Source organism: Sminthopsis crassicaudata, chromosome 6, assembly GCF_048593235.1.
Source record: "Sminthopsis crassicaudata isolate SCR6 chromosome 6, ASM4859323v1, whole genome shotgun sequence".
NCBI classification, from domain to species: Eukaryota; Metazoa; Chordata; class Mammalia; order Dasyuromorphia; family Dasyuridae; genus Sminthopsis; species Sminthopsis crassicaudata.
This window is the reverse complement of record NC_133622.1, coordinates 9,287,153-9,307,244: the sequence shown is the minus strand read 5'-3', so window position 1 is coordinate 9,307,244 and position 20,092 is coordinate 9,287,153. Positions and strand designations below refer to the sequence as shown.

Sequence of the window (20,092 nt, the reverse complement as noted above, 5' to 3'; positions counted from 1 at the left end):
ACATAGTATCCTAATACATGTTAGAAGTAGGTAAAGAACACGCTCAAATCATCACAAAATGGGACTTTAATACATGTTCCTAAGTCCTTCCCAGCACCCCTGCCGCTCCAGCCCAAAGAGGGCAAACCGAGGGAGAAGAGGAGAAGAGGAACATCCTCGTGGCGCATGCAGGGTCCGAAGCAGCAGGCTGGGCTTGCTCAAATAAGTCCTCGTTGTTTCTTATAATCTTCTAAATTCAGAGATCTTTTGGGGGCACCACCGTTGGCTGGGGGAGCCTTTGGAGTGATGGCCAGTGTCTTTAATTCCCAACTGGGAATTTGCAAGTCGATGTTCACATCAAAATCATGCGCTTTGAACAGGTCCTCTGAGAGGTCACTGGCTGACTTAGAGTCGATGTCTTTGTGCTCGTTCATCTCCTTAGGAGCATCTGGTAATGCCCCCGAGCCATATTGTGCGTTCAGCTGAGCCACGAGGGCAGCTTGAACAGCAGGGTCTCTGGAATTGGAGACGATAGTCGGTTTGCAGTGCCGCCTAGTGAAGGGGTCCATCTGTTGATTTTTCATGTTGTGACTTTCAGCCACACGGGCTTTCTCAGCCTCAACAATGTTCCACTCCCGATTTCGTTGGTTGATGTCACTGATGGCAGAAATATTCTTTGTTCGTTGCCGATCTAGGGCCTCTGCCCTTTTCTCCAACTCAATCAGTTGATCTTGGATGTGTTTCGCCTTGGCTTGGTCTCCCAAATCTTCTGCTATGGCCTTCTCCTTCAGAAGCTGCATTTTTTTCATGGCATAGTTGGGTGGAGCTTTTCGGAATCTCGCTTTCTCTTTTACAATCTCTTCGATATCCCGATCATTGAATTGATAATTCAAAGTTTCTTGAATGGACACTTCCTTCTTGTTGATTTCATCCAAGGTAGGGAGCTGCAGGCCAGCAGAAAGCATCGCCTCTTTCCATTTCCTAAATTCACTTTCTGTGAACTCTTGGTTTGAGACAAACTCCAAGCGGATTACTCGCTGGTCGTTGCCATGCCTCAACTGCAATCCTTTATTTGTCCTAGTGCCACCCAACTGATAAGCCTTGGGTGTTTCTACCACGCCGGTGATTTCAGCAACCCGATAGACAGGTTTACTGTTGTGGTTCCCGATGCCAACCCGCACAAAACATCCTGGGACTGCCTTAGCAAAGAAAGGCATGTGACACCACTGTTCCAGCTTGTGCCGGGATAACCGCGCTCGGTTCAACTCTTCAGGCAGAGAAACTGGCTGGGATTTGGGAGGAACCTCTTCCTTTTCCTCTTCTTCATCAGATGATGTCATCCTAGATGAACCATCTGTCTTCTCACTGGACTTATCGTCCTCATCAGAGTAAACTTCACTTGTTTTTAATGGTTGTTTTTTGGCAAGCAGCTCAGCTGTTCTATTCTTCCGTTTTTCTCTCTCTGCTTTCAGTTCTTCCATGGCCTGAGATTTTTGGTCTAGTTTGTTATCCTGCTTGGAATGCCGCTCCTTATTATGGGACATGAGCTGGGACTCTTGAATCTGTGTAAGTTTTTTCTTCTCTCGTTCTTCTTGTTTTTTCTTTTCCTCTTTCTTCTTGGCTATTTTTAATTTCTTCTTCATTTCAGACCTTCTCTTCAGCACCTCTCTCTTTTCTATCCTGTGAAACAATTCCTGTTCTCTCTCCTTCTCCGTCATTTGTTCTAAACGGGCCCTATCTTCTTCATCTCCCGTGAGGTCTTCTCCATACCCATGATGGAATTCCTCATCCTCAGAAGAAGAATCTGAATCTGAGCTGGAGGAGGAACTGTTACTGTTGGAGTCAGACACTTCACCTTCTTCAGGGGCTGAACTCTCAGCTGAGATGTCTTTGTCAGAGCTGTCTGAGGAAGCAGCTTGGTTTGTCTGATTTTTCATGGTTCCCTTCTTCTCTATCTTCCTAGTTTTTCCTTTTTTCTTATTTTTTGCACCTCCAACTGTGCACTCATCATCACTGTCTGATGTTTTAGAGTCTGAAGAAGCGGCAGGCTGACTAACAGGTTGCTCCTCCTCCTTGGAGTCACTCCGTTTCCGTTTGGCTAGGGGCAAGAGCTCCTGATCCAGGTTCTCATCACTGCTGCTGTCCTCCATGTCAGAGTGGATCACAACGCGGCTTTTCCGCTTCTTGTCCATGATGGTACCCCAGCTCCCACGCCGGACGCCCTGTTCCGGTGCCAAAATGTAAAGTCCAAGCTTGCCCCCTCTGAAGGGCTCCGAATCAGCCAGAGTCAGGGTAAGCAACAGTCCTTGCCTCGAGTTGGAGCCAAAATGTAGTGTCCTGTTGTCTGTCAATTGCGATCCTTCTCTGGGAGAAGGTTTCTTTTCTGTAAATCCTTTTCTCTGTGAGCAGGTTTCTGGAACATCCAGCCAGAGAGAAGGTAGAATCTCGAATCCTCTTCTTCCTGAATCCTGGCTCCTTTTATACTCCCAGAGAATGGTGTAAACTCCTTTAAAGGTGTAAACTCCTTTCAGAAGACTAAAGGTGTAAACTCCTTTCAGAAGACTAAAGGTGTAAACTCCTTTAAAGGGGAAGTATGTCCTGTGTAATAGAACTCTAGTGAACCAGTTTTCTTCATGGCATTCAGGGAAGTTCTTTCTCCTATGTAACCATTAACATGCTTTCTTATTTGTGCATATATTTACTTTGATTTCCCAACATTTATCACTTTCCTTTTTTTCTTTCTTTTTTTTTTTTTCTTTTGATAACTTTTTATTGACAGTACATATGCATGGGTAATTTCACAACATTATCCCTTGTATTCACTTCTGTTCTGAATTTTCCCCTCCCTCCACTCCCTCCCTTAAATGGCATATAGTCTTATACATGTTAAATATGTTATAGTCTATCTTAGATACAATATATGTGTGCAGAACCGAACAGTTCTCTTGTTGTATAGGGAGAATTGGATTCAGAAGGTAAAAATAACCTGGGAAGAAAAACAAAAATGCAAACAGTTTTCAACAGGAAAAACATTTCCTCTTCACACCGATGTAACCAGGATTGCAGTCTAAATCAAAAGGTTCTCTGGGGAGGGACTGGTCCTTCACCAATGGCTTTAGGAGAATCTGGGAACAGTGGCAAAGGGCGGCTTTTTCTTTTAACAGGGGTGGGCTGGAAGACCTGCCTCTAACACAACTTTGTAACCCCCCATGGAGCAGTGTTGTCACAGAAGTTGAGCCCCTGGCTTTTCAGGGTTGGATGGGAAGGCCAGGAAGACCAACTCCTTTCCAAAGAATGCTTCTGTTCAATCACTTGTTGAAGCAACACACATTTATCATCCATTTTCTTATTATACCAGGGACACTATCTGGGATGGAACAGGGATGGAAACACAAAAATAAGGCCATCCCTGCCCTCAAGGAGCTTGTGTTCTGTTTGGGGCTTCATCAACACCTGTGTTTAATCAGCTTTTTTCATTCCCCTTCCTTCATGTATCTAGAGCAAGGCCCCACTAGAGGGGATTCTCCTCCAAACAGCTGAAATTCAGAAAGCAAAAGTTGTTTTTTAGCAACAAGGAAACCTCTGAGCTTAACACTTTTGAGGATAATTAGTGAACATAGGAAGTTGGCAAGCTCCCTGTGAGCTTCTCCCCGGGCCTTCTCTGTGCTAATCCCATGGGAGGCCCCCTCCCCAGGGGCATCTTCCCAGCATCCTGACAGCCACCCAAACATTGGTTGATTTGAGTTGATTGGAGAGGCCCTTCGGTGTTTTTTGCCTGAGGTACAAAAGTGGCTACTTATTTATTACTGGGTGGACCCTCTTGCTTTTCAGGTGATGAAAGAGGCTTGAGAGGTTAAGGTTTGCAAGTAGCAAACAGGGGAGAGCAGACCCTCTGGCTCCAAGCTCAGAGTTCTTTCCCCTGGCCCTCGGTGGGCAGCTTCGGTCACTGAGAAATTCGCTTTTCCCTTGAGCTGAAGTCTGGATCCACTTCACTTCTGGCCTTTCCCCAAGCCTGACGAAACACCATCTCATTGGTGTGTGCGTATTTGAGATATCTGCAAATAAGAAAATCCTTATTTCTGTTCTGCTAATAACTTTCCCTTCCCTTTTAACCCAGAATAAAGATTCTTCATCTGGACTCCATTTTTTGACGGCTGTATTTTAGTAAAATTGTTTTCCCTTATAATCGTGTGCATTATATTTTATGCATTTAAAATGTGATTCTGAGAAGGGGTTCACAGCCTGCCCAAGGGACATTTAAGAACAATGGGCAATTGCTATTGGGTAATGGGCAAAGCAATCAGCTGCAGTGAGTAAGGGGATAGGGTAAGAAAACAAATTTTATTTAACGCTTTTTGTGTCTTAGTTCTATGCTAGAATGGAAGACAAGGTGATACGGGTGGGAAACAAAAAATTGGTTTTAGATTCCGATAGTCCACCTTCCTATTCCCCTTGCTTTCATACTTTCTGTGTGATCTTAGTCAATTTTCCTCCCTCTCTCCCTTCCTTTCTTCCTCCCTCCTGAACTATCCTGTTCATAATCTCTTATAGCACTAAAGTATTCCATCATAGCCACACAACACATTTTATTCAGCCATTCCTCAATTGATGGACAGTCCTTCAATTTTCAACTTTTTGCAACCACAAAAAAGACCTGCTATAAATATTTTTATACACATAGGTCCTTTCCTCTTTTCTCTGACCTTTTGGAGTTAGACCTAGTAGTGGTATTGTTGAATTAAAGTGTATGCACAGTTCTATAGTCCTTTAAGCATAGTTCTACATTGTTCTCTAGAGTGATTGGGACGATTCACAACTCCACCAACAAGGGATGAGTATTGAGCAAATTTTGTAACCCCCATGAACCTTAACTTTATTTTATGAGTAAAATGATGGGATTATACTTATGTATTTCTAGTTAAAAGATCTATGAATTTATAATCTAAACTCCTACTGAAATACTCAATATTCAGAATACCACCTCTAAGTTCTCCCTCTCTCTTGTCTGATTTTTATTCTTCCACTGTTGTGCTCTTCCTTTTAACTCTTTCCTATTTATTTTGCATGTATCTTACTCTCCCTGTATTTGTTCTTTACTCATTTGTAAGCTCATTGAGGGCAGGAAATGTCTTTTACCTTTTTTTTTTTTTTTTTTTTTTTTTTTTTTTTTGTATCCCCAGAGCTTAGCATAGTGCCTATCTTATAGTTGGTGCTTAATAAATATTTATTGTTTGATTGATCTCCCCCCGCCCCCAGGCTGGGGTTAATTGACTTGCCCAGGGTCACACAGCTAGGAAGTGTTAAGTGTCTGAGACTAGATTTGAACTCGGGTCCTCTTGAATTCAGGGCTGGTGCTCTATACACTGCACCACCTAGATGCCCCCTGTTTGATCTTCAAATTTTTGTCATGATTCCTTTGATATGAAGGCATTAGCTTCCATAGTATTTTTGGCCTTTTTGCATTCATTATTTTTTTCTTTTTAATTATTTTTTTTAATTAATAACCACTTTTATAAGATTAGTCCTGAAAGCAGTTCTTCTTAGTTGACCATCTCTCTCCTTCACTGATTTAAAACACTAGGAACAACCCCTTCATGGCTCTCTGTGTAGCATAATGAAAGTTTAGTCTCTTGGTTCAGTTCTGCTTTCTTTAGACTGAAAGCTCTTTGGAAGCAGGAATTGGGAATCCTATTTTCTGTTTTCTACATTATCTAATAGAAGCCTTGGCTATAATGGATATTTCTTTTTTCTTTTTCTTTTTTTTTATTTATTCTTTTTTCCAAATTATCCTCTCCCTCCCTCCACTCCCTCCCCCCGATGGCAGGTAATCCCATACATTTTACATGTGTTACAATATAACCTAGATACAATATACGTGTGTAAATACCATTTTCTTGATGCCCATTAATTATTAGCTTCCGAGGGGCAGCTAGGTGGCGCAGTGGATAGAGCACCAGCCTTGAATTCAGGAGGACCTGAGTTCAAATCTGGTCTCAGACACTTAACACTTCCTAGCTGTGTGACCTTAGGCAAGTCACTTAACCCTAGCCTCAAAAAAAAAAAAAAAAAAAAAAAAAAAATTATTAGCTTCCGAAGGTATAAGTAACCTGGGTAGATAGACAGTAGTGCTAACAATTTACATTCGCTTCCCAGTGTTCCTTCTCTAGGTGTAGTTATTTCTGTCCATCATTGATCAACTGGAAGTGAGTTGGCTCTTCTTTATGTTGAAGATTTCCACTTCCATCAGAATATATCCTCATACAGTATTGTTGTTGAAGTGTATAGTGATCTTCTGGTTCTTCTCATTTCACTCAGCAACAGTTGATTTAAGTCTGTCCAAGCCTCTCTGTATTCCTCCTGCTGGTCATCTCTTACAGAGCAATAATATTCCATAACCTTCATATACCACAATTTACCCAACCATTCTCCAATGGATGGACATCCATTCAACTTCCAGTTTCTAGCTACAACCAAAAGAGCTGCCACAAACATTTTGGCACATACAGGTCCCTTTGCACTCTTTAGTATTTCTTTGGGATATAATCCCAATAACAGCAAAGCTGGCTCAAAGGGTATGCTCAGTTTGACAACTTTTTGGGCATAGTTCCAAATTGCTCTCCAGAATGGCCGGATTCTTTCACAACTCCACCAACAATGTATCAGTGTCCCAGTTTTCCCACATCCCCTCCAACATTCATCATTATTTGTTCCTGTCATCTTAGCCAATCTGACAGGTGTGTAGTGGTATCTCAGAGTTGTCTTAATTTGCATTTCTCTGATCAGTAGTGATTTGGAACACTCTTTCATATGAGTGGAAATAGTTTCCATTTCATCATCTGAGAATTGTCTGTTCATATCCCTTTGACCATTTATCCATTGGAGAATGGTTTGGTTTCCTATAAATCAGGGTCAGTTCTCTATATATTTTAGAAATGAGACCTTTGTCAGAACCTTTCCTTTTAAAAATATGTTCCCAATTTGTTACTTTCCTTCTAATCTTGTTTGCATTAGTATTGTTTGTACAGAAACTTTTTAGTTTGATGTAATCAAAATCTTCTATTTTGTGATTAATAATGATCTCTAATTCTCCTCTGGTCATAAATTCCAGGAAGGAATAATAAAAAGAAAAATAAAATGATAGGAATAATCCTATCTAATAGGTAGAAGGTAGTACCTCACAATTGTTTTAATTTGCATTTCTCGGAGAGACTTTTGCTGGTTATACCATTGGTGAATGTATTCGCTCTCTCCTCCACTTTGAAATCACTTACTCTTAAATCTTTTTGCTGTCTGTCCTTTTATAATAGGCTTTGTCTCCAGATAAAGACAAACTAGTTTTTATTTCATTCTGTGTGTTTCCTGGAAATGAGCAGTTCATATTATGGGGGAGAGTCAAGGGTAACCACGTACAAATTTGCAGATACACAAGAAAACAGAACCTAAGAATGTCTCAGGCCAGTATATGTCAATATGCTTTATGTACCATTTGATGTTGGTGCTAGAAAATTAAACAAAGTTATCCTTTCAAGACTGCCATAGAATCTTACCTGATTCTTATATGTATGGGAAACATCTCGTCCAAGGGAAGCCTATATCGCCGTGTTCTGTTCCATGGAATCACATGCTTTTCTTTTTTTTTTTTTTTTTTTTTTTTAATTTTTTTTATTATATATATATATATATTTTATAATATTATCCCTTGTATTCATTTTTCCAAATTACCCCCCCTCCCCTATTCCCTCCCCCCGACGACAGGCAATACCATACATTTTACATGTGTTACAATATAGTCTAAGTACAATACATGTGTGTGAATATCATTTTCTTGTTGCACAATAAACATTAGAATCCGAAGGTACATGCAACCTGGGCAGACAGATATTAGTGCTAACAATTTACATTCCCCTCCTAGTGTTTCTTCTCTGGGTGTATCTACCTCTGTCCATCATTGATCAACTGGAAGTGAGTTGGATCTTCTTTATGTTGAAGATTTCCACTTCCATCAGAATACATCCTCATACAGTATCGTTGTTGAAGTGTACAGTGATCTTCTGGTTCTGCTCATTTCACTCAGCATCAGTTGATTTAAGTCTCTCCAACCCTCTCTGTATTCCTCCTGCTGGTCATTTCTTACTGAGCAATAATATTCCATAACTTTCATATACCACAATTTACCCAACCATTCTCCAACTGATGGACATCCATATTCACATGCTTTTCTGCAAGAAAACAGTAGACACAGTGAGATCTTATTCTCTACACCCCTTGGCTTGTGTGGCTGTGACTGTGCGGTCTGATGGACATGGTTTGTTACATGCGTACATTGATTTGTTTAACTTAGCTGTTTTTCCTTTCTCTGAAGAATTCTCAGGGAGGCTAAACTGTTGGGAAGCAACAGTGATATAAAAAAAATAACAAATCCAGAAAGTATAAATAAAACTTTCTATTGAAAAGGGAAAAAACCCACTGTAATTTGTTATTGAATTATCTGCCAATGGCTGCATTTAAATTGGGCATGGGATTTAAAACTGGGAGGGACCTTCAAAGGCTTCTAGTCCACAATGCAAATTTTAGAGATGAGTAAACTGAGGCTCGGAAAGGTGAAGTCACTGGCTTGGTGTCACGTAGGTCTCTCTAGTTGTTGGGGTTGTTCATCCTGAGTTCTAGAGGAGGACAGTGCCATCAGGAGGAAGAGGTCTTACACATAATTGGATTTAAGTGATGCAAAACTATCACCCTCAGTCACCAGAGCCCAGGGTTCTGTGGCCTGGTTCAGCTGAGGTATGCCCCAGGTCTCCCTTGTCTGAGGCAACATCCATTCAGGGTATCACCAATAGCCTGAGAGACTTGGTCATTAAAAAAAGGGGCAGCAATGAGGGGGTGCCATAGTCAGGAAAACTATTTCCTGAGTTCAAATCCAGCCTCAGACACTCACTAGCTATGTGAGCCTGGGTAAGTCATTTAACTCGTCTTTGCCTTAACTGTAAAACGGGTTAATACAAGAACTTAGTCGGGAGACAGATTGGTTCAGACTAGATGGCTTCTGAGGTCCCTTCTAGTTCTCAATCTATGATTTTTTTCATCTGATGATTTTAGATTCATCGAGTGGTGGGATATTAGAAATAGAAGACATTTTAGTTATCTAATACAGAGGTTCTTAATTATTTCATTGTAACTAAAATAATTGATTTCTTTTATATTTCTATCTATTTTATGTAGTGCCACTAGAAACATTATTCTGAGAAGGAGGCCATGGAATTTACCAGACCATGGCCTAGAAATGGTTCACAACCCTCGATTTAGTCTAATGTCCTCAAATTCCAGATAAGGAAATGATGGAGGCTGAGCTAAGCAAGGCAATTTGCTCCCAGCGGTGCATCGTTCTTCTGTGTCCTATCCCATCTGGAGTTTCATAGAACTATTGAAGGCTCTGGGAACCCAAATGCAGCCCCCACAATGCAGAGGGTACTCGGAACTCGTGCTCTTTCTGCACATTAATTCAGAGGTCAAAGTGGAGGGAGGGAGACCCGGACTGGCTTAGGACTTGTCTCAGGCTTGCCCCATCTCACATCTGTTTTCATGGCAGCTAACAGCTCAAGAGTTTCATGCTTCTCAGTGATCCAATTTTGGTGCAAAATACTTAATAGCATTTTTTTTTTCTGTAACAGTGAGGAAAAGGATACCCCTGTGGTATATTTAAAGGGTCAACACTTTCCAAACAAGGCTTCCATATTGAAAATCTTTGTGCTGACTTTGACCTTTTCAGTTTCTTCGCCTCTTCGAGCTGGACAATCACCAAGCATTCCCAATTCTATTTTTTCCCCCCTGAGTTAAGTGACTTGCCCAGGGTCACACAGCCAGGAAGTGTTAAGTGTCTGAGACCAGATTTGAACTTGGGTCCTCCTGAATTCAAGGCTGATGCTCTCTCCAAAGCGCCCCCTAGCTGCCCTTCCCAATTCTATTTGACTCAAACAGTACCTTCTTTAGGAAACCTAACAGTAATAATTACTTCCCACCTCCTGCCATGTTGCACCTTGTTCAATTAAATTTTAAAAGCCCTTACCATGTGCAGCTTATGTACCAGTCACTGGGTGTAAAATAACAGAAAAGGAAACAGTCCCTGTTCTCAAATAACTTACAACACATTTTATTGGAAATAAAAGCCAGGTATACAAATAACTGAGGAGGCCTTGGAGAAGGGGCTCATGAACAAGATGGCGCACGAGGTGAGTCTGAGTAGGGCCGTCACTCCCCAGTGCCGGTGCTGTTCTTTATAGTGTACACTTGAGAAATGCTTGTGGAAACTGTGAATGATTTCAGTCTTCTCAGCCACGCAATGACCCAAGGGACTCCTGATGAAAAATGCCGTCTGTCTGCTCCACCCCCAGCCTTGTTCTCCAATCACTCGAGCTAACACATAAGGAAACTGGGCTAGGGGAGCCGGAGTGAAGAGTCCAAAGTCATCTAGCTTGGAGGCATCAATCGGGGAGTGGCCAAGATAAAATCTGCCGGAAATGCTTCTAATGCTAGTTTCCCTTCTGTCTCTGTTTTAGGATCTGGGTATTAGGGTTTTAAAATTTTCAATTTTTTTTTCAGTTCTTATTGTCAAAGTATTATATATATATATATATATATATATATATATATATATATATATATATATATATATTATATATATTATTTAGTATTATATATATATATATATAATTCTTTTTTATTAAAATTTATTTAACTTTTACTTTATATAGCAAAACAACCATTTCCATATATTTTCACACAGGATTGGGAAAAATACAAATTACATTTAATTCTATGAAGTTCAGAATGCTGTATGCTTATTTGTTTTTTAAGGTTTTTAAAAGAAGTCTTTTTTTAAACAGCAGGAAATATGAGAGCAAAACATTCTAGTTTAGTGGTAGTCTCCACCTTTTCCATGTTGGGAGTGATCAATCATGTGTGGAAAGAGAATTAAAGGGTTCAGGGAAGTGTTCTCTGTACTCTTCTTCCTGTCATAAAAATATTGGGGAAGCATTGATTTGGATTGGATTGGAGAGGCTTCTGATTCAGTGCTCCCTTGCTCTCCCCTTTCCCTCATGTCATCTTTTAAATACTTTTTAATTTAAAAAAACTAAATTTGTGAAACAAGCAATTCCATTACGTAGTATAAAAATTGGTTTCATAAAATTACAAATCTATTATGTACATCTTGTTATTCTTTATAAACATATAAGAGTTATCATGGAAAATTTTTTTCCATTTTTTCTTTCCTTCATCCCTATACATGGCTACCATTATATACAAATATTATATATATATATACATATATATATATATGTATGTATATATATATCACTCTATATATTTACTTATCATTTCTTTCTCTGGATGCAGATATTATCTTCCTTCCTACGTCCTTTGTGGTTAAGTTCAATATTTATAATAGTCAAAATGGTTTATTTGCTTAAAACCACTCTTACCATAATATTGTTGTTAGTGTATACAGTCTTCTCTTGTTTCTGCTCATTTCATTCTTCATTATTTTGTTCAAAATCATTCTGAAATCATTGAGCTCCTCATTTCATATAGTATGGTAGTATTCCATCACAATCATATACCACAACTTGTTCAGCCATTTCCCAACTTATGGGCATCCCTGCAATTTCTAATTCTTTGCCACTACAAAGAAAGCTACTATAAATATTTTAGAATGTATAGGTTTTTTTTCCTTTTTCCACAATTATCTTTGAAAATAGGCCTTATGGTGCATTGGTCAAAGGTTATAGTCAATTTAATAACTCTGTACATAACTCAAGTTCCAAAATGGTTGGATTAGTTCTTAATTCCACTAACAATTAGTGTCTCAATCTCCTCTAGCATTTGTCACTTTGCCTTTCAATCATTTCATTTTCATTTTCTGATAGGTGTAAAATGAGATATCTCAAGATTGTTTTAATTTGCATTTCTCTAATTAATGTTTTAGAGCATTTTTGACATGACTATAAATTGTTTTGATTTCTTTATCTAAAAACTGCCCGTTCCTATCTTTTAACAATTTATCAATTGAAGAATGATTCATATTTTTATAAATTTGATAAAATATTTTGCATTTGAGATATGAGACAAAAGTTTCTGAGATAACAAACATTACCTGGGAAACTATCTATAAATATCCCCCTTCCCCCAATTTTCTGGTTTCCTTCTGATCTTGGGTAAAAAAAAAAAAAATCACACAGGGAGCCTATAGTTTCCTTTAAAGATAATGACCAACCAAGGCAAATGGTGGGCAGCTGTCCCTCCTAAACTCATGAAGGGGAGGTTTAACTTCAGACTCATGGTTATAAAAAGAGGCACATGCCATAAGATGGTGCACATGGCAAACTGCTTAAGATCCTTCTTTTTCTTTAGGCTTTTGAAACTTCCACCTGACTGGATGCCTCCTCCCTTTTCCACTTCATCTCCTTGCTCTCAATCCAAGGCTCTGGATTCGGCTCTGTTTGTTAGACATATTTTCTTTATCTTATGGAAGTTCATAGGAAAAAAAAGGTCATAGTATCATTGATTTGTAATTGGATGAAATCTTACAAGTCATCCCATCTAACTTTGCTATTAGTGACAGATGAAGAGATTGATGATTGAAAAGTTAAGCGACCTGCCTAAAAGCAAGTAGATTGGTATATTGAACTCAGTTCTTCTGGTAACAAATCCAGTATTTTCTATTTTTAGCAAAAAAGAGCAGTTAAGAAATCTATTGCCATAGTGTTAGTCTTGTTCCCTGTGTGTCTTTAGCTGTAAAATAGGATAATAATAATACCCACTTAGAGGGTTGTTGTGAAGATTATATGAGATGATATTTGTAAACTGCTTAGCACAGTACCTGGCACATAGTAGGTGCCTAATAAATGTTTGTTCTCTTCCCCCTTTTTTTCTCCCTCTACCACAATGAGGTCAGAGGTGAAGTTCCTGCTCCCATTTCCTGTTATGCAGCCTTAAAGGTGAGAGAGGAATATTATTCCCCAGGATATCAGTGAGAGGACTAGGGGGAAAATATGATAACTAATATATATTATATAATATATATATATATATATATAATAGTAATTAACATAATAGTACTTCAACATACCTCCTAGCCTTGTGAAGTTATATGATGTTATCATCCTATTTTACAGATGAGGAAATTGAGGGTGGAAAAGATTAAGTAATTTACTTGGAGCCACACAATTCAATGTTAGTGTCTATCACAGTGATGTCAATGTCAGTGTCAATCACAGCTATGTCAATGTCAATGTCAGTCACAGCTAGTCAATATCAGCATCTGTCAGAGTTAATGTCAGTGTCTATCATAGCTAGTCAGTGTCTGTCTCAGCTAGTCAATGTCAGTGTCTGTCATAGCTAGTCAATGTCAACCACAGCTATGTCAATATCAAGGTCAGTCACAGCTAGTCAATATCAGCACCTGTCTTAGTTAGTCAGTGTCAGTGTGTCATAGCTAGTCAGTGTCTGTCTCAGCTAGTCAATGTCAGTGTCTGTCTCAGCTAGTCAATGTCAGTGTCTGTGTCAGCTAGTTAATGTCAAGTCCGAGGGAGGATTTGAAGTCGGCTCTTCTGGACTCAGAGGCCAGGGTTCTATCTATATACTTTATCATCTACCTGTTGATCTCAAGGGGAATGTCTGCTGAGAATTCCACCTGCTAAAAAGCATTCTTGTCATCACCGAGAAAGAGCATTGATTGTTGAACCCTGAAGTGCCCTTGATGATGCTATATATCCAAAGAACTGTGATACAAAGCAGAGAAGGGAATTAATTATTAACATAGACATGCTAAAGCTGAGAATAAAAGATGGTGAAATTGAATGGAAGGGGTGTGTATATGTGTGTTATGTGTGTGTGTGTGTGTGTGTGTATGTGTGTGTTTGTGTGTTGGGAAGCAATCTTTATTCACACAACCAAAGGAATCCTCTTTGTGGGTGAGATAGTTATGATCTGATCATTAGGCATATTCAGGATCAGGCCAGATAACTTTATGACAGGGGGAGTTCAGAGCATTTTCTGCTAGGTGCGGAGGACTGGGATACATGATCTGAGAAGTCCCTCGAAGGCTGCTAACCTAATAGACACAACTCAGAGCTGATAGGGGAGGTAGTGATTCAAACTTGGCAATAACAGGATCCAAAAAAGCATTCCTGCTCCTTCCCCCCACCCCATTTTTCCCCAAGAAAAGTGAGGTGAAAGGTTCGGCTTGCATGGAATGTGATTAGATTTTTGTCCAGTTTATCATCTTTCTACCTTTCCTCTCATCTACCAGTGACTAGAGTCAGCCATGAGCACTGGTGTGGAGGTGCTCCTCATGCAAATACTTCTCCCTCCTCTCCCTTTTGTTCAGTGCGCCTTCCAGGAACCAGCACTCAGACAACAGTGACAGTTGTAAGAGGTTATTTTATTAAGTGGTTCTTCCTTAGGAAAATGCAAGTTAATTCGGGAGACTTTTGCTCAGCTTCCGAGACTTCTTCAGGAAGGAGCTGGAACTCTATCTTTCCAGAAATCAGCAGGAGTCGGGATCACTAAATGTCTTTATTCTAGATCTTTACCGTCACCTCCAATGCCAGATCACAAGTGCAAGTGAGAGTGAGTTCCACCACCCAAGTTTTTCTTACTCCTCCCACACAAGTCACTTCCTTCTCTTTGTCCCACCAATCAAGTCAGCACAGAACAGCTGGGGAGGGTCAACCTTAAACAAGTTAATAGGGAACTGTCCAATTGGCAATTAGTCTCACGTGCTTCATTATCCAAGTGCATTGCTCAGTTCTAGCCCTTTACAGGAAGGGACAAATAAAACTCAGTTAGGAAAAAGCCGAGCCCAATCATGACCCACTCTAATGCATGATTTTTATCTGGCTTTAGGTAATTTGATAAAAATGGCCTAAGCCCCGTAGCTGGTGTCCAGGATTCAGAGACAGTTACTAGCTAATTTGGTACCCAAGGTAAGAATTCTAAAATTGCATCCTCTTTGCCTTCTGGCCTAAAGCCATCGACTGCTTCCGATAGTAAGTGCAACTTTCAGATGTTTTTCTGTGCCCCTCACTTGGGTGTACCCAAGGCAAGTGCCACGCTTGCCCTGCCCTTGTTATAGCTCTGCTGAATGTTTCTAAATGGCTCATACTTAAATGAGGCTCTCACAAGAAAGCTAGAGGCTTCCCTTTTTTGTCTAAAGAGAGAGAAATGTCAAGAACCAAAACTTTGACGGAGTTAAAACCAGGAAAATTGGTGCTCGTCCCAATGAAACTACCAAGAAGGTAACCAACTTTAATAATAATAATGATGATGATGAGAGGTAACATTTACTATGGGCCAAGCACTGGGCTAAGAATGTTATAATTTTTAGCTTATTTGCTTTTCATAACAACTCTAGGAGGTGGATGCCATTAATATCTCCATTATACAGATGAGGAGACTGAGGCAAATGGAGGACAACTGGTTTGCCCCAGATCACATAGCTAGTATGGGTCTGACACTGGATTTGAATTCAGGTCTACACGATTCCAAGCTCAGAATTTATTTTATTCCCTCATTTCTCCAATGAAATCAACATCAAAAGAAAAATAAAATCCTCCTAACAAATAGGTATATCCATGTAAAGCAATTTCCCACATTGGCCATGCCCCAAAATGTGGTTCTCATTCTGCATCTTGACTCTATCATGTCTCTGAGAGGAAGTCTTTATCTTCAATCCTTCTCCTATGAAGTGATCAGAATTCTTAAATCTTTTAAAGTTATTTTTAATCTATAATGTCATTGTAAAAGTTGTTCTCTTGGTCCTGCCACTTTACTCTGCCTCAGTTCATAAAGTTTTTCTAGTTTTCTGTGAAAATTTCCAGTTTATCATTTCTTATAGTTTAAGGATATGTCATGACATTTATGTTCCAGAATTTGTCGCAATTCTCCAAATGATGGCCATCCACTTTCAGTTCTTTGCCATTACAAAAAAGAACTGTCGGAAATATTTTTGTACAAATGACTTCTTTTCTTCTTTCTGTGATCTCTTTGGAGCATAGATGTAGTAGTGATATTGCTGAGTCAAAGGGTATATACAGTTCAGTGACTTTTGGGCCATAGTTCCACATTGCTTTCCAGAAAAGGCTGGTCTAATGCCATGAGGAAAACTCTGCACTCTGTGTGTGTGTGTGTGTGTGTGTGTGTGTGTGTGTGTGTGTGTGTGTGTATGTGTGTGTATTTATTGGTTTATTGAAAATAGAGGCTTCAGGTCTTTTTAAAAATTAAAATTTTTTTAAAATTACATGAATCAGTTAGTCCCAAGTCCTACTGGTCCTCCAGCTACTTCCCTGAATCATTGCCCAATGTGAATATTGAGACAGTTATTGTTCCAATTCACTATACCCTACGGGTGCTTAAGCATGGCAATAGAGTATTGAAAAGTGAGTCCTGGATTTGAAGTTGGAAGCCCTGAGGTTGAGTCTTAACACTGCTAGATATTAGCCATGTTATTCTAAGCAATTTTAACAAACATTGATTAACCACCACCCTTCAAGCACTGTTCCGTGCTAGTTATATGTGGAAAAAACAAAAACAGTCATTGCCTTTAAGGACTTTATACTTCTGTTCTGTCATGGGAAAGTATCTTTGAATTCAGGCCCTCCTGGCGCTGAACAATGGCACAGGGAAGCACTTTCAGAGCAAGGGAGGTGGACCTGCGATTCCCAAAAGGCCATAGATTTGTGTGCATTTATGGGATCACAATCTGGCTCAGACCCCCTGCCTTCTGCCTTCCAGGGAGATTAGGAGCCTAAATGAGAGGGCATTTATGAAGAGCTTGCAGCCACACGGAAGAAAGGTGCGATCTAATTATTTATTATTATTATTAATGTGACTAATGCGGAGGACTGCGGGCTTTTGCTCTTCCCAGTCTTGGGTTTTAGTGCTTTGGGTTGGGGTGAAGGCTGCACTTTTTTTTTCTCTTGCCCAGGGTCCCCCAGCGAATGCTGCACTTTTAAGTCAGCCTTCAGTTGAGACTTTGCTGCCAAGAGCATTTGTCCCTTCCATCCTGCCATCTTCTGCGCCGGAAACAGGAGTCTCGGCATCTCCTGACTGCGTCTGGCTTTTACGTTCATTCGCATCGCCCGTAGGTTAGGCACAAGCAGCGGCTTCTCCTGTGACAGTCCCTCCCTGCAGCAGGCGATTCTGGAGGTGTTCGTTTATTTTTTAAGTTGATTTTTAAAAATCACACACGCACAAATATGATTTCCCAGGGAAAGCCCAAAACCAAACCGAGGGGCCGGCGTGGCAAGTGGCCCGGTGGCGACCACTGGTTTGTGAGGGTGGCGACAGGAGCCGAATTTCCGCACTGAGTTATAGTCCCCGGGCACCAGGGGGATCCTGCGGCCCGCGTGACTCTGAATGGCGGCGGGAAGACCCTTATCCACGCCCCCCTTAGCTTTCTGTTGGCTCCTGGGCAGAAGAGGAAGTGACTGGCGCTGCCCGCGGGAAAGAAGGGCCCAAAGAGAGGAAACTTGCACCCGGGCCATCTGGCAGGAGCCACACTCGCCCACGGGCTCCAGAGGGGGGGGAGCCGGCTCCGCCGAGGGCCGCTGTGGGGGTGCTGGGGTGAGATGGGGGGAACCTCAAAAAGAGGCGGAGACAACAGGAAAACTGGCGCATCTCCTGTGTGACACACACGCATATCCCGTGTGTGTGTGTGTGTGTGTGTGTGTGTGTGTGTGTGTGTGCGCGCGCGCGCCCGCACGGGATAAGTGGGATACAATCAGTAGCATGAGCTTTGAGGGGTGGGAGCAGATTTTTGGTAGAAGGGAAAATTTCAGCGGGACCTGAAAGGGGGAAGCCGGAGTAGGGACGCGGGGGACGCCAGTCATGCGCTCTAGAGGTGTTGGGCCTTCCGGCGGAGCCGCGCGGACACCGCTGTCCCTGGGCAGCCCAGGCCGATGTGAGAGGGAAGGGGCCAGAAACGACGTCTGAGGGGGATGAGGAGCTTGAGGGGCTCTACAAGGCGGCGGGGGGGGGGGAGCGGCAGAATCGGGCGGGGGTGAGTCAGGCTCTAAAACTGGGGGGGAGGGGAGGGAGGAAGAGGGGCGGCTGTGACGCGACAGGAGCCAGATCCTCCAGGAGACGTGGTTGCTAAGTGACAGCGCCGAGGGAGAGTCCCAGAGCAACAAATATTGGATTAAAAGTGGATCTCGGAAGGGGCATGTCTATGCAGTTCCCTAAAACCCGTCTGCAGACTAGGTCACAGCCAATAAGCCTTTATTAAGTGCTTACTGCATACCAGGCACTGCGCTCGGTACCGGGATCCAAAGGCAGCAAAAGAGGTCGTCCGCACTCGGAACTCACGGTCTAATAGACAAGCAATGAACAGCCGCACACAGACAAGGGCGAACCGGGGACAGAGCCCTGAAGCTGAGCTGATATTGGGGGGGGACTTCCACATCACACATACGTATACACGTGTATGTGTGGTAAAGCCTGCGCATGCGTACACGTGTGTACACCCCGAGGGGAGGAGCATCCTCAGTGAAGCTGGATCTGCAGTGAGGGGACCGTGGCGTTTATCAGTCTTGTTGTTAGATGTCCCCCTCACGTCTGACTTTCCTTGACCCCATCTGAGGTTTGCCATTTCCTTCTCCGGCTCATTTTACAGATGAGGAAACTGAGGCAAACAGTGCTAAGTGACTTACCCAGGATCCCACAGCTAGCGCTACTCTATTCCCTCTGGCGCCCCCTGGCGTCGCTCTAGGGTCAGTTATCCGATGTCTAGTGTCTGATGGAATTACTCGGTCTTCCTCAGCCTCACGCGCAAATCAGGACCGAGCCAGCTCCCTCCAGCTCCGTTTCCACATCCGTGATCACGCACATGTGACTGCACACGTGCACACAGACACGCGCCTGCTTCTGCTGCTCACAGAGAGAGTCACCCGACCCTCCGCTTCTGCCCTTCCTTGCATTAGGGACAGAAGCGGTGTGGGGCCACCAAGTGTTAGCATACCCATGATCCCTCGGGACTGCAGTGTAAATGTGGTCCTTAAATAGCTTTCGGGCAGTCCCCGTATTTTTAACCCCCCCCCCCCCATCTGCACGGACCCTCGAGAGCCTCCCGCTCACCTGGCTCTCTCCCCTAGTCTTTGCTACTGATTAGGGACCACTTCCGGCCCCGGGGCTGGTGAATTTCTGCCGGCGGGGGAGGGGCGGGCGCAGGGAGGTTCTCGGTCCCCGCAAGCCCGGGGCACCGGACACGGACCTCCCTTTCTCGGCTGAGGGAGAAGGCCCGGGAGCGCCGCTCCTTCCTCCCGGCCGCGCTCCGCAGCGCTCCGCACCTCTCTCCCGGGAATAACGGCGCACGCGTCCCGAGAGGGCGCCCGAGGGGCTGGGCCCGGTCCCTTCCGCGGCTCGCGGCCCGCGAAAGCGCGGGCGGCCCTCAGGTTTCCGACGGGATTCCACAGATCTCCCCCCTCCCCCATGGCGGGGAAGATGGCTGTAGGATGTCCCCAGGTGTTACATCCCGAGCCCTTCCGACACTGTTCTCTCCCACCTAGGTTGGAGGAGGCGGAAGCAGGACGGGCAGCCACGCGCGGCCGGGCGGGGCCCAGCGCTCTCCGCCTCCTCCCGGAGAATCGAGGCGGCTCGGTCCGAGGCGGGGGACCGGGGTTGAGCCTGCCCGCCGCGTGCCCGAGGGAGGTTACCCGGGCTCCGCGCCGGGGCCTCCTCCTCTGAGAGGACAGCCTGAAGCGCGCGGCCTGGAGCGCGGTTTCAGGCTGCTCCCTGAGCCTCCGGCACAGTTTGGGGAAAGGGGGCGATCGGCGCTTCTGCTAACGGTCCCTCCGACTTCCGTTGTCTCCCAGAGCTCATGTTTGGTTCCGAAGGCGAAGCGTCCGATCCATTTGTGATACAAGTGTGACACTGGCCCGGCCACCGCGGGAGCGCTGACTTCTAGCCCACGGCACTGTCGCAGACTCTAGTTGGGGGCGATTGGTTTTTTTTGTTTTTTGTTTTTTGTTTTTTTTTGGGGTTTTTTTGTTGTTTTTTTTTTTATCTACTTTGCTGACTTTTTGTCTAGTTTAATATGAAAGCGTTCCCCATTACCAGGGGC

General features: G+C 42.9%; 1 protein-coding gene across 1 annotated transcript; it reads right to left on the bottom strand.

Annotated features, from left to right (window-relative positions):
* Positions 1–75: 75 nt before the first annotated feature.
* LOC141546333 (RNA polymerase-associated protein RTF1 homolog) lies at positions 76–19,463 on the bottom strand. The gene is made up of 6 exons (XM_074274073.1): positions 19,320–19,463; positions 18,800–18,900; positions 18,446–18,531; positions 18,268–18,342; positions 17,263–17,593; positions 76–2,541 (listed from the first exon to the last, which is right to left on the bottom strand). The coding sequence occupies exons 1-6, from the start codon at positions 19,461–19,463 to the stop codon at positions 198–200; spliced, it is 3,081 nt and encodes a 1,026-aa protein (XP_074130174.1). The 3' UTR covers positions 76–197.
* Between the last annotated feature and the right edge of the window lie 629 nt (positions 19,464–20,092).

Excerpts from the sequence above, each read along its gene's own strand:
- LOC141546333 (XM_074274073.1), bottom strand. The coding sequence starts at position 19,463 with ATGGGGGAGGGGGGAGATCTGTGGAATCCCGTCGGAAACCTGAGGGCC. Across the intron at positions 18,901-19,319 it reads CCGTTATTCCCGGGAGAGAG|CAGAAGCAGGCGCGTGTCTG; the intron begins GTGCGGAGCGCT and ends CTCTGTGAGCAG. Across the intron at positions 17,594-18,267 it reads AGCGCAGTGCCTGGTATGCA|CACCCCCACAGCGGCCCTCG; the intron begins GTAAGCACTTAA and ends ATCTCACCCCAG.